Source organism: Leucoraja erinacea, chromosome 1, assembly GCF_028641065.1.
Source record: "Leucoraja erinacea ecotype New England chromosome 1, Leri_hhj_1, whole genome shotgun sequence".
Taxonomy (NCBI): domain Eukaryota; kingdom Metazoa; phylum Chordata; class Chondrichthyes; order Rajiformes; family Rajidae; genus Leucoraja; species Leucoraja erinaceus.
Genome location: NC_073377.1, coordinates 169,322,942 through 169,335,051, shown reverse-complemented (window position 1 = coordinate 169,335,051; position 12,110 = coordinate 169,322,942). Strand labels below are relative to the sequence as shown.

Below are 12,110 nucleotides of genomic sequence, written 5' to 3'. Positions count from 1 at the left end.
AAGCAGAGTACACGTAGGTTGAGAAAATAAGAGGGTGGTTCAGCCTGCTTCACTTTCCACAGATGCTGCTTGATGTGCTGAGAGGTTTCTTCATTTTTTGTTTTACATTTATTGGATGGGTATAAATTATGTTTAAATTAAATTTTACATCACCATTTTCCATGGCAGGTGTTTGAAATGTTTATACAAAAGCAGCACTTCTATCCATATTTCTGATTATGCGAGTGTTAGATATTTTAACCAAACTGAAAACAGAAGTATATGGATGCCAACACAATCGCAAGCAAAAACACACAAGTGCTTGATGGGCTGACTTTGAAAGAATCTTGCAGAACACGATTTGTACAGTACCCTAATCTTCAGAACAAATAACACTAATCAAATGCTTAAAAACATAAATTACCAGTCCTCTGGTTTCTCTGCACTGGGATCGCCAATGTACTCTGCTGCATTATCAAGCCATCCCTCTGGTTTAACAGCAGTAGGATCAATTATCTTTGCTGGTGCATCTTCATCCCTGAAATAAGATCCTTTATTTTGAGGTTGCAACTGTAGAAGCATTCCAAATTATGTGATATAAAGAGCAATTTGAAAAAATAAAAACGCTGCCACGAATTTGCAATTAAAAATATAAAAGTAAAGATTAAATTAGAGAAGTTGTCGAGGAGACTGTACTCACCAGTCTTCAGGTTTGTTTGTATCAGGATCAGCTATCTTTGGGTTCTCATCCCAGTCTTCAGGCTTCCTATCATCAGGGTCATCTATTTCTTTCGGGGGATTAATAGGTGGGGTCATGTCCTCCATCAAATTCCCCTTATTAACAACAATTTGGTCAATCAACACCTCAAAGCTGTTATCTGGATTCAGCACTAAAAAAAAATAATAATAATCTTATGTTAAATCAAAGATAGTGTTCTACAGTCATATAGTTATCCCTGAACAGTTAACCTCCTAGCTCCAGCTAAAGTGTACAGCCACATGTTCAAGACAAAGGAAAAAATGTGGGATAACTTGGTTCATTCAAGGTCATAATTTTATATTTTGAAAATGAATGACTGAAATCTAGACTGACTAGATACAATACTCAAAGCAATGATACTGACATATGCACTGCAATAGTCATCTCCTAATTTGACTAAAGGAATCGTTTTTTTTTTAAATAAATCACCTTCAATTTGTGCTTTCACCAATATAATAATCCGTATTCTCAATTATCTTAACTACCAATTGACATAGGAAGCTTGCTTCATTGACGTGCATATTATAACATTTATCAATGGGGATAATAAGGCACGGTGGGAGAGTTGCTGCCTTATAGCACCAGAGACGGACTCGATCCTGGCTACAGATGCTGTCTGTACGGAGTTTGTACATTCTCCCTGCGGGTTTTCTCCGGGTGTTCCAGTTTCCGCCCATACTCCCAATATGTACAGGTTTGTAGATTAATTGGCTTTGGTAAAAATTGTCCCTAGTATGTTAGGATAGTGTCAATGTACAGGGATCGTTGGTTGGTGCGGACTCGGTGGGCCGAAAGTCTCTAAACTAAAATTAGAGTTGTCATATTATTTCATTTCTTTAGGGGCTTTTTTCGAAGGCATGTACACCATTTAATTTTATCCACCCGTAATTTACGTGTACAACTGGAATAAAAGATGAAAGCTATGCTCCTCGTCTATAAAAGCAAAGCAAAAGGTAACTAAATGTTAAAAACATACAGTAGCAATTCATAGAACTTGATTGGCAGTTGCAAAGGTTGGAACTTTTGTTCAACGATCTGTGGTCAGATCATTCTGAAGTGCCTGAGGCAGCCTTAAAGGAAAAGCTTACCAGTGTAGCGTGCACATAAAGATTCACCCCTCATCTGTAGATTTTACACTGGCTATGCTTAGAGACAGGCCTATGGAAGATCAGGGGGTGGGAGGGGGGGGCGTAATACGGACGGAAGAAAAGAGAATAAAGAAAAATCAATGGAAGAGTCAGATTGGGGAATTGGACTGTAAAGGTTCAGGATGAGTGCTATGTTGTGGGTGTTAGTTAGATGGGTGAAAAGTGAATTCACTTGTTGCAGTCAGTAACAATGGGGCAGTTAGGTAATTATAATTACTTTAGAGGACATTTAGGGGCACTGTCCTTGGATCTAATTGGGGAGGTCCTCCTTAAGCCTGAGCAGCAGGTTTTACAGGTACTACCCTGCATGCACAACTGAACATTTCAGAATGGCACAGTACGTAATAGGGTATCGAACATGTCCAGAGTCCATCATGCATTCATGTGAAAAACTAAAGTGGAAAGCAATGAATTTGAGATTTGTAATAGAAAAGAAAAATCATGTGGTTAAAGTGCACATTGTCAGATGTTATTAAAGGGTATTTTTATACATTTTGGTTTCACCATGTGGAAATTACAGCTGTGTTTATACATATTCCCCCCATTTCAGGGACACATGGCTTCACAAGTATTTGTAATTGCTCAGGTGTGTTTAAATGCCTCCTTCGTTAAGGAGGTATAAGAGAGCTCTCAGCACCAAGTCTTTCCTCCAGTCTTTCCATCATCTTAAGAAACTTTTATTGCTGTTTATCAACATGAGGATCAAAGTTGTGCCAATGATAGTCAAAGAAGCCATTATGAGACAGAGAAACACGAATAAAAATGTTGGAGACATCAGCCAAACCTTAGGCTTACCAAAATCAACTGTTTGGAACATCATTAAGAACAAAGAGAACACTGGTGAGCTTACTAATCGCAAAGGGACTGGCAGGCCAAGGAAGACCCCCACAGATGACATAAGAATTCTCTCTATAGTAAAGAAAAATCCCCAAATAACTGTCAGACAGATCATAAACACTCTTCGGGAGTCAGGTGTGGATTTGTCAGTGACTACTGTTCGCAGAAGACTTCATGAACAGAAATACAGAGGCTACACTGCAGGATGCAAACCACTCGTTTGGATGGCCAGGTTGCAGTTTGCCAAGAAGTACTTAAAAGAGCAACCACAGTTCTGGAAAAAGGTCTTGTCGACAGATGAGACGAAGATTAACTTGTATCAATCAGAGTGATGGCAAGAGCAAAGTATGGAGGGGGGGGGGAAAGATCTGCCCAAGATACAAAGCATACCACCTCATCTAACTACCACCTCATTTTAACTAATCTTTTTCTCTTCACATATCTATAAAAGCTTTTGCAGTCAGTTTTTATGTTCCTTGCCAGTTTTCTTTCATAATCTATTTTCCCTTTCCTAATTAAGCCCTTTGTCCTCCTCTGCTGGTCTCTGAATTTCTCCCAGTCCTCTGGTAGGCTGCTTTTTAGCCAGAAAAAGCCAATGAACTGGCCTTGACTACCCTCTGTGGCAGGGAGTTCCAGAGATTCACCACTCTGAAAAAAAAGTTCTCCTCATCTCGGTTTTAAAGGATTTCCCCCTTATCCTTAAGCTGTGACCCCTTGTCCTGGACTTCCCCAACATCGGGAACAATCTTCCTGCATCTAGCCTGTCCAACCCCTTAAGAATTGTGTAAGTTTCTATAAGATCCCCTCTCAATCTCCTAAATTCTAGAGTATAAACCGAGTCTATCCAGTCTTTCTTCATATGAAAGTCCTGACATCCCAGGAATCAGTCTGGTGAACCTTCTTTGTACTCCCTCTATGGCAATAATGTCCATCCTCAGATTTGGAGACCAAAACTGTACGCAATACTCCAGGTGTGGTCTCACCAAGACCCTGTACAATTGCAGTAGAACCTCCCTGCTCCTATACTCAAATCCTTTTGCTATGAAAGCTAACATACCATTCGCTTTCTTCACTGCCTGCTGCACCTGCATGCCTACTTTCAATGACTGGTGTACCATGACACCCAGGTCTCGCTGCATCTCCCCTTTTCCTAGTCGGCGACCATTTAGATAATAGTCGCTTTCCTGTTTTTGCCACCAAAATGGATAAACTCACATTTATCCACCCGAATAAATTATAGCTGTCAAAGATAGCTCGTGAACAATTTCCCTCCAAAATATTTGATGCATCTTTGTCATTTTTCAACTCTACACACACAGCAACTAATGATGAGAGAAAATGAATGATGATTTTTGCTAAAAAAAATGTTTCAACGGTTTGGATGAGAAACTAATATCCTCATCAAACTGTAATCAAATGCATTTTGTATATTTGTGCTTTTGGATCCCAGTAGAATGCATAAAAGACACAATGCAAACACAATATGTGAAGCTGGGGAATATTTCATTTTGGATAGTAGGGCTCCAAGTGCACTTGATTTTCTCTCCCCCCTCCCCCTCCCCCCTCCCAACTCACAATTTAACTGCCAGAACATCTTATTTAATTTCTAAACTTTTAAACATGGTCAAAAGGGATAAATATAACAATACAAAAAAATGTAGAAGGAAGCAATGGAAGTTGGCAAAATGTATACAGCACCTAAAGTATACAAATGCGTGATCTTGTCTGTATAGAACTTCTTTAGATCTACATCAGGGCGTTTTGCGTGTTTTTCTTCATGCTCTCCAGTTACAGGGTGTTTATGTCTGAAAATAAAGTGTAATTTGTAGTCTTCACCACATTTGTCTGGTCCAAACATTATTGTGTATGGAGTTTTGTCAAAGAATTCTTCCTGGAGAGTAAAGCAAAGAGTTCAGATTAATTTTGCAGCACATGAATATCTGTAATAATATTATTAGCCAACAAGATGTCCTTATTAACAAATGATGGTCTGATATTTAGTGACAAGGTCATGTTTGGTTTAGTTTAGAGATACAGTGTGAAAACAGGCCCTTGAGCCAACACTGATCATTGATCCCCCATTCATACTAGTTCTATGTTATCCCACTTTCTTACCCACTCCCTACAAGCCTGTATATATTTGGGATGTGGGAGACAAATCAGCACACCCGAAGGTCAGGATGATCCTCAGGGAAAAAGTACAAACTCCATATGGACAGCACCCGAGGACACGATCAAACCCAGGTCTTGGTCGTCACAATGTGGCAGCTCTATCAGCTACACCACTGTCAGCCATCATCATTAAAAAGCATCTTTGAGAAGTCAAAGAGCATCAGTACAGTGGAGAATAGTCCAATCAATAACGGAGCACGTTGCCAGGTTTAAGGTGAGGGAGAATGATTTAATAGGAACCTACAGGGCAACTTTATTTTAAATTATATATAGAACAAGCTGTCGGAGGAGGAATTTGAGGCAGGTATTGTCACAACATTTAAAAAACATTTGGACAAATCCATGGATAGGTGAGAGGGATATGGGTCAATCGCAAGCAGATGGGACTAGTGTACATGAGAAATGTTGGTTGGCACGGGCAAGTTTGACTGGAGGGACCTGTATGCCTCTCACTGACAGCAGATTGATTGCAAATATGGTTGTATTTCAGGCAGACCATATTCGGTAAATTCAGAGTGGGGAAAGTCATAGTGAGTGAGTAAAGAATGAAAACATTGGGATGGTTGAAGTCATGGCAACAAGTTGCATTGAACAGACCCAAAGGGAGTAAGGCTGCGATCAGAGGTTCTGAGAATTCAAAAGTTGAGTGAGGGGTATACAAAGTGGAAGGGGAAAGATAGTTAGGGGAAACAAGAATTCTGGTCAAATAAATGAGCACTGAGAAGAGCTCGAAATTCATGATGGAAAGAGAGAGGATGAAGTGCAATATTCTGAAAGATTGAATAAGAACAGAATGTAGTATTAACACTAGTCAGCCAGATGACCACTCTGATAGATTTTTCTGGATAATTATACTAGCATAATAAATTTTACAGAGGCCTTGAAGGTTTCTTAAAAGCATAGGAACAGGGTCCTGAGGGGTTTATAATGAGCATGAGAAACATTGCCCAGTGATTCAGATGTCAAACCATGAGGATTAACCTTGGGTTAAGTTTAGCAACTAAGAAAAAGCATGGTTTAAAGATATCCAGGAGTTTCTGGTCATCATCATTAATGAGCTGTCCAAAAGGAAAAAGAAATGCAAGTTAGGAGAGGCGTGGATCTTCTTCACTTCTGAACTGTGACCAGAAATAACCAATTATTTTTATTAAAAGGGATGGCATGGTGGCACAGCAGTAGAATTTTTGCCTCACAGCACCAGAGACCCAAGTTTGATCCTGACTCCGGGTGCTGTCTGTACAGAATTTGTACGTTTTCCCTGTGACTTTGTGGATTTTCACCCCTACACTCCAAAAACATACAGGTTTGTAGGTTAATTGGCTTCGGTAAAGATTGTAAATTATCCCTAGTGTCTAGGATAGTGCTGCCGTATGGGGATTGTTGGTCAGCGTGCACTTGGTGGGCTGAAGGGTCTGTTTCAGCACTATATATTCTCTAAACTAAAAAGGGGGAAAAAAAGCCATCCACTCATTTATTACTTACTAGCTTCAGGTCCTCAGTATGAGAAAGCAGCTTTAGATAAGCACCACCACATTCAATACCATTTTGGAAGTTCACTTCATACCTGTAAAACAATTTGGGCATATTGGTATATAATTCACCAAGTCTTTCTGAACCAAAACATTTACTGTTACTCACAAATTTGTTCTGGCAGATATCCCAAGTCAATGTTTGTTCTTATTTTAAAACAATGGTCATGTGTATGAAATAAACATGTTCCTTTCCTCAAATTCCATTTATTTTATTTAGCCCCTAACTCAATATATTGCATTCTACTTACGTTTGCCAATTTTACAGCTGCTCCTTACTTTGTGGTTACTTCTGCCATGAGCTACCCATCTCGTTATCTGAACAGTTCCTCTGCTGCTCTTAGCAATGGCCAATTTTATACATCTTGCCACTTTAGTCTGATTAAATTTAAAACCATACGAGTAATGCTTTATGACCACCTATAGGTGAATCACATTGAAATTTTCTGCCAGTTCTGTGATAGTAACCTTCACCTTAATTTGTTCTTACTGCAATTAAATTAGTATTAGGGTACATTACAGTAAAAGCATGTTCATTTTGCAACATCCAAGTGTAAAAAATCCCAGCGAATTCCAATCTCTGTACCGATAGGATTCTATATCAATTTTTATTTCGATCTTTGATGGTTATGCACAATTTCAATTAATTGGATATTGATAAAAAATGATCTTAGCATATTTGATAAGTTAACATTGTGGTTTCTGACATTGTTACAAATAACAGTTACTGCAAAAATACCCTTACAATCATAAAATATCCTTAATCAAGGGGACAAACTAGGTTATATCTGGTTACCTAACTTAAACAGTTGAAATAAAATTAAATTTATAGTTTTTATCACAATGGAACTTTCAGAAGCAATAAACAAAATTCCATTTTGGAAATCTGACAAGCAATTAACAATACCTTAAATGTTTGGATGTGCCAGCATCTGTGGAGGGAGAAATGATTTAATATTCTTCTAGGTCAATAGTCTTTCACCAGAACCAGGAATGGATAGACAAGCAGTTTTACGATTTGCAAAGAAAGGGACAAGGGCGCAGAGATCAAAAGGGAAGGCAGGAGAGACCAAATGCAGTGGGAATTTGGTGTAAACAAAAAGTAGTGGTTGATGTTCAATGGAAAGAAGCATAATTACCTTAAAATATAAAAGGAATGAATACAGGGGATGGCCATAGGCACATGGTAACCATTGAGAGAGAAAGATTAAAAATCAACCATTTCAGAATTAATTTCTCATGTTAGATTTCAAGCATCCGATTTTCCTTTTTTTTTTTAAATTCAGATGATTCCAGTTCTCCCATTTATATCCCATCTAAGTAATCTTTTGTTTCTTTACTTGTCTCATTACGATCCAGTTTCACTTGGCTGACCACTTGTTATCCGTCCTATTGTAATTGCTCTCTTTTGTTCTCACCTCGCCTTCTCTGCCATTTAGGACCCTTTCACACTAACTGTTCCTTACTCCGATGAGAGTCTACTGATCCAAAACAATTCCAATTCTCTCCCCACACATACTGCACAACTTGTGAATTTTACAAAGTAACAAAACACCAAGACTCAAAACATTTTTAATTTAAGCATGAAACGGACCTACACATAATTCACAATTAATTATGCAATTTTCCTTAATACATTACGAAGCCAACTTACTGGACAATTAAAGATTCGCCATCGAATTTAAAGGGCTTTCTCAGTGGAGCTGAAATTGCATGATGCTTTGCTTTGGACTTCAATACTAAACTTTGGTCCCCAGGCACGTTGTTGTCCATTAATTCCTCTACTGCCCATTTTCCTGCAAAAGACAAGAACAGAAATTATAACTTATTCACAGGTTCATATAAGTAAACTTCAAAAAACAATCTGCAATCACTTCATAAATGTGTTTGACGACAGCAGATTTGGAAACATCACCTAGATATAGGGCTACATTTGCATTGTCCTTTGCCGATTTTTTGCACTTTGCACGTCTACTTGCCTGGCCTCACAACGGGGACCCAACGGCACCACGGGTAAGTTTTGTTCTATTTTACAAACCCTGCCATGGATCCTCTATTCACTTTATTAACTTTAACTTAATTTCTGCCGTCAACGGCACAACTTTGAAAGTGTCCTGCGCATGCGCAGTTTGGTAGAATATTGCGTTGGGGGACGGGACCCAACGCAATATTTACTTTATTTACCCTGAATGATGCCTACCATCATATTTTGCGATATCTTCATCTGTATCATCTTTCTTGGTGGTGGAAACAACCCATCTGAAAAAGGAGTGGAAAGTTATCTTGCAAGACATTTCTCTGATGTCATCAGTATATTAGCACAGCTATGAGAAATGCTAACAATGATGTATTAATTTATGTGTAGGGAGGAACTGCTGATGCTGGTTTAAACCGACAGATACAAAAACCTGGACTAACTCAGAGAGTCAGGCCCCATCTCCGGTGAAAAGGAGATGTTTCAAGTTGAGAACCTTCTTCACGACCCGAAACGTCACCCATTCCTTTTCTCCAAGTCAAGTCAAGTCAAGTTTATTTGTCACATACACATACGAGATGTGCAGTGAAATGAAAGTGGCAATGCTCGCGGACTTCTGTGCAAAAGACAAACAACAAAACAACCAAACAAATTATAAACACAATCATAACACATATATTCTTATTCATAATAAATAATGGAAGGAAAAACGTTCTGTAGAGTTAGTCCCTGGTGAGATAGGCGTTTACAGTCCGAATTGCCTCTGGGAAGAAACTCCTTCTCAACCTCTCCGTTCTCACCGCATGGCAACGGAGGCGTTTGCCTGACCGTAGCAGCTGGAACAGTCCGTTGCAGGGGTGGAAGGGGTCTCCCATGATTTTGTTTGCTCTGGAGTTGCACCTCCTGTTGTATAGTTCCTGCAGGGGGGTGAGTGAAGTTCCCATAGTGCGTTCGGCCGAACGCACTACTCTCTGCAGAGCCTTCTTGTCCTTGGCAGAGCAATTCCCAAACCAGATGGTAATGTTCCCGGACAAGATGCTTTCCACCGCCGCTGCGTAGAAGCACTGGAGGATCCTCGGAGACACTCTGAATTTCCTCAATTGCCTGAGGTGGTAAAGGCGCTGCCTTGCCTTACTCACGAGTGCTGAGGCGTGTGATGCCCATGTCATATCCTCGGAGATGTGGACTCCCAGATATTTAAAACAGTTCACCCTATCCACAGGATCCCCATTTATCCTCAATGGAGTGTACGTCCTCGGATGATGTGCCCTCCTAAAGTCCATGATCCAGAGATGCTGCCTGACCCACTGAGTCACTTCAGCTTTTCACGTTTGTCTTCAATGCATTAATTTAGTTGGATGTTTACCAATAAGTACAGTGGAAAAACTCTTACCCGTCCAAATAACCTTGATCAAATGCGTCAGCAAAGTATACCTCTTCACTTGGCACTGGTGTCTTGTAGGATACCTGCAATTTCATTAATGTGAGCCTGAAGTTAAAAAATATTATATAACACAGAAAATAGATTTTTGTTGGAATGTTGTTCTTCTGGATTTACATTTGGCCCCATTTCAAATATTACAAATTGAAAAATAGAGGTTATTTAAAATACCGTATTTGCTGGCAAAGAAGACGCTATTTTTCACCCTAAAATAAGGCCCAAAAATGTACCTGCATCTTGGAGGCCGAAGCTTAGATTGTTAGCCAAGAAAGATAGACTTGGCTATCCCTCAGTACAGCGGCTGTAAAAGGACAGCACCGCTGGGGGGGGGGGGGGGGGGGGGGGGGGAGAGAGAAAAAAGAGTTCCTTCCACAGCGTGTTGGGAGTCTGGCCCAGGTCAGCACATACGGTAAAGTTGCCAGGGGTAAAGTTGCGGGGGGACAGGAGCGTTGAGAAGGAGGAGGTCTGGGATCATGCCAGCGGAACAGGGAGAGGGGGACTACACACCGGAATCACAGCTAGACCCGGGGCTCACAGACAGGACAGGTTCCTCCCACCCCCCCCCCCCCCCGAAACTTGGCGGTCCCGGAGTACAGCTGGGGGGGGGGAATAGTTCCTTTCACAGCATGTGGGGAGTCTGGCCACTTGGCTGGGCCGCCAGCGGTAAAGTTGTGGGGCGGGCAGGAGCATTGAGAAGGAGGGGGTCGGGGATTGTGCCAGCAACTCACTCGGTAGCTCGGGGAGCTTCGAGTGGCGCCGGGACCGGACAGCGAAACCGGCCACCACTTCAGTGCCTTCTGCCGGCTGACCGGCCAGCCAGCCACCGTGTCCTTCGGCACAGGCGCAACCAGTGGTGGTGGTGGTTGGCGGATGTCTAGCTGCTCCGCCCCAGGCTCGCTCTCTCTCTCTCTCTCCCCCCCCGTTATGTGATCACCCTGAGCCAGGAAGTACCCGTCCCTTAGACCTGAACCGCACAGCGCATTATGGGACAGGCGAAGCTGGAGGCTCCCCGGTCCAGATTGCCTCCTTGAAGGAGTTTCACATCTTTCTTTCTACTGACTAAACCAAACCCTTAATTCTGTCCCGCCAGCCTTTTATCAAAATTTAGTAACTCAAAATGGGGGGGTGTCTACATTGCCAGGTAATAGTGTATACAAAAAAACCTCCCACCACATTAAACTATTCTTGCACTATTATTATCTAAACGGTGGCCGATTGGGAAAGGGGGAGATGCAGCGAGACCTGGGTGTCATGGTACACCAGTCATTGAAGGTAGGCATGCAGGTGCAGCAGGCAGTAAAGAAAGCGAATGGCATGTTGGCTTTCATAGCAAGAGGATTTGAGTATAGGAGCAGGGAGGTTCTACTGCAGTTGTATAGGGTCTTGGTGAGACCACACCTGGAGTATTGCGTGCAGTTTTGGTCTCCAAATCTGAGGAAGGACATTATTGCCATAGAGGGAGTGCAGAGAAGGTTCACCAGACTGATTCCTGGGATGTCAGGACTGTCTTATGAAGAAAGACTGGATAGACTTGGTTTATACTCTCTAGAGTTTAGGAGATTGAGAGGGGATCTTATAGAAACTTACACAATTCTTAAGGGGTTGGACAGGCTAGATGCAGGAAGATTGTTTCCGATGTTGGGGAAGTCCAGGACAAGGGGTCACAGCTTAAGGATAAGGGGGAAATCCTTTAAAACCGAGATGAGGAGAACTTTTTTTCACACAGAGAGTGGTGAATCTCTGGAACTCTCTGCCACAGAGGGTAGTTGAGGCCAGTTCATTGGCTATATTTAAGAGGGAGTTAGATGTGGCCCTTGTGGCCAAGGGGATCAGAGGGTATGGAGAAAAGGCAGGTACGGGATACTGAGTTGGATGATCAGCCATGATCATATTAAATGGCGGTGCAGGCTCGAAGGGCCGAATGGCCTACTCCTGCACCTAATTTCTATGTTCTATGTTTCTATTTGAATCTTAAACAGCCAATTCAGATATAGATAATATTGATTTTTTGTTGTGAACGAGCTGGTCCGTTTCATGGACCATAAAGCTAGTTGACCCTCAACTAGAATAATGAAGAGGGGACAAAAATCTCTTCATCAGATGTACAATACCACCCTCCACAGTAAAATGTATAATATCTTGGAGATTATGCATCATGGATTGGGATATTACCCATAGAATGGAATTGACTTTTGGTTTTGGATAATATTGCATATGTGGTCATATTTAACTCAACATGATCAATGGTGACTTGACCAAAATGCAACTT

General features: G+C 41.2%; 1 protein-coding gene across 4 annotated transcripts in view; it reads right to left on the bottom strand.

Annotated features, from left to right (window-relative positions):
- Window positions 1-12,110, bottom strand: part of LOC129704638 (calnexin-like) — a 36,233-nt gene that overhangs the window by 13,465 nt on the left and 10,658 nt on the right. For all 4 annotated transcript variants that reach the window (XM_055647923.1, XM_055647900.1, XM_055647907.1 and 1 more), the window contains exons 3-9: window positions 9,794-9,867; window positions 8,626-8,684; window positions 8,080-8,221; window positions 6,379-6,460; window positions 4,423-4,615; window positions 680-869; window positions 404-517 (exon numbers count right to left, since the gene is read on the bottom strand). In XM_055647923.1, coding sequence (XP_055503898.1) covers window positions 404-517; window positions 680-869; window positions 4,423-4,615; window positions 6,379-6,460; window positions 8,080-8,221; window positions 8,626-8,684; window positions 9,794-9,867 — 854 coding nt within the window. The remainder of the gene's footprint in view (window positions 1-403; window positions 518-679; window positions 870-4,422; window positions 4,616-6,378; window positions 6,461-8,079; window positions 8,222-8,625; window positions 8,685-9,793; window positions 9,868-12,110) is intronic.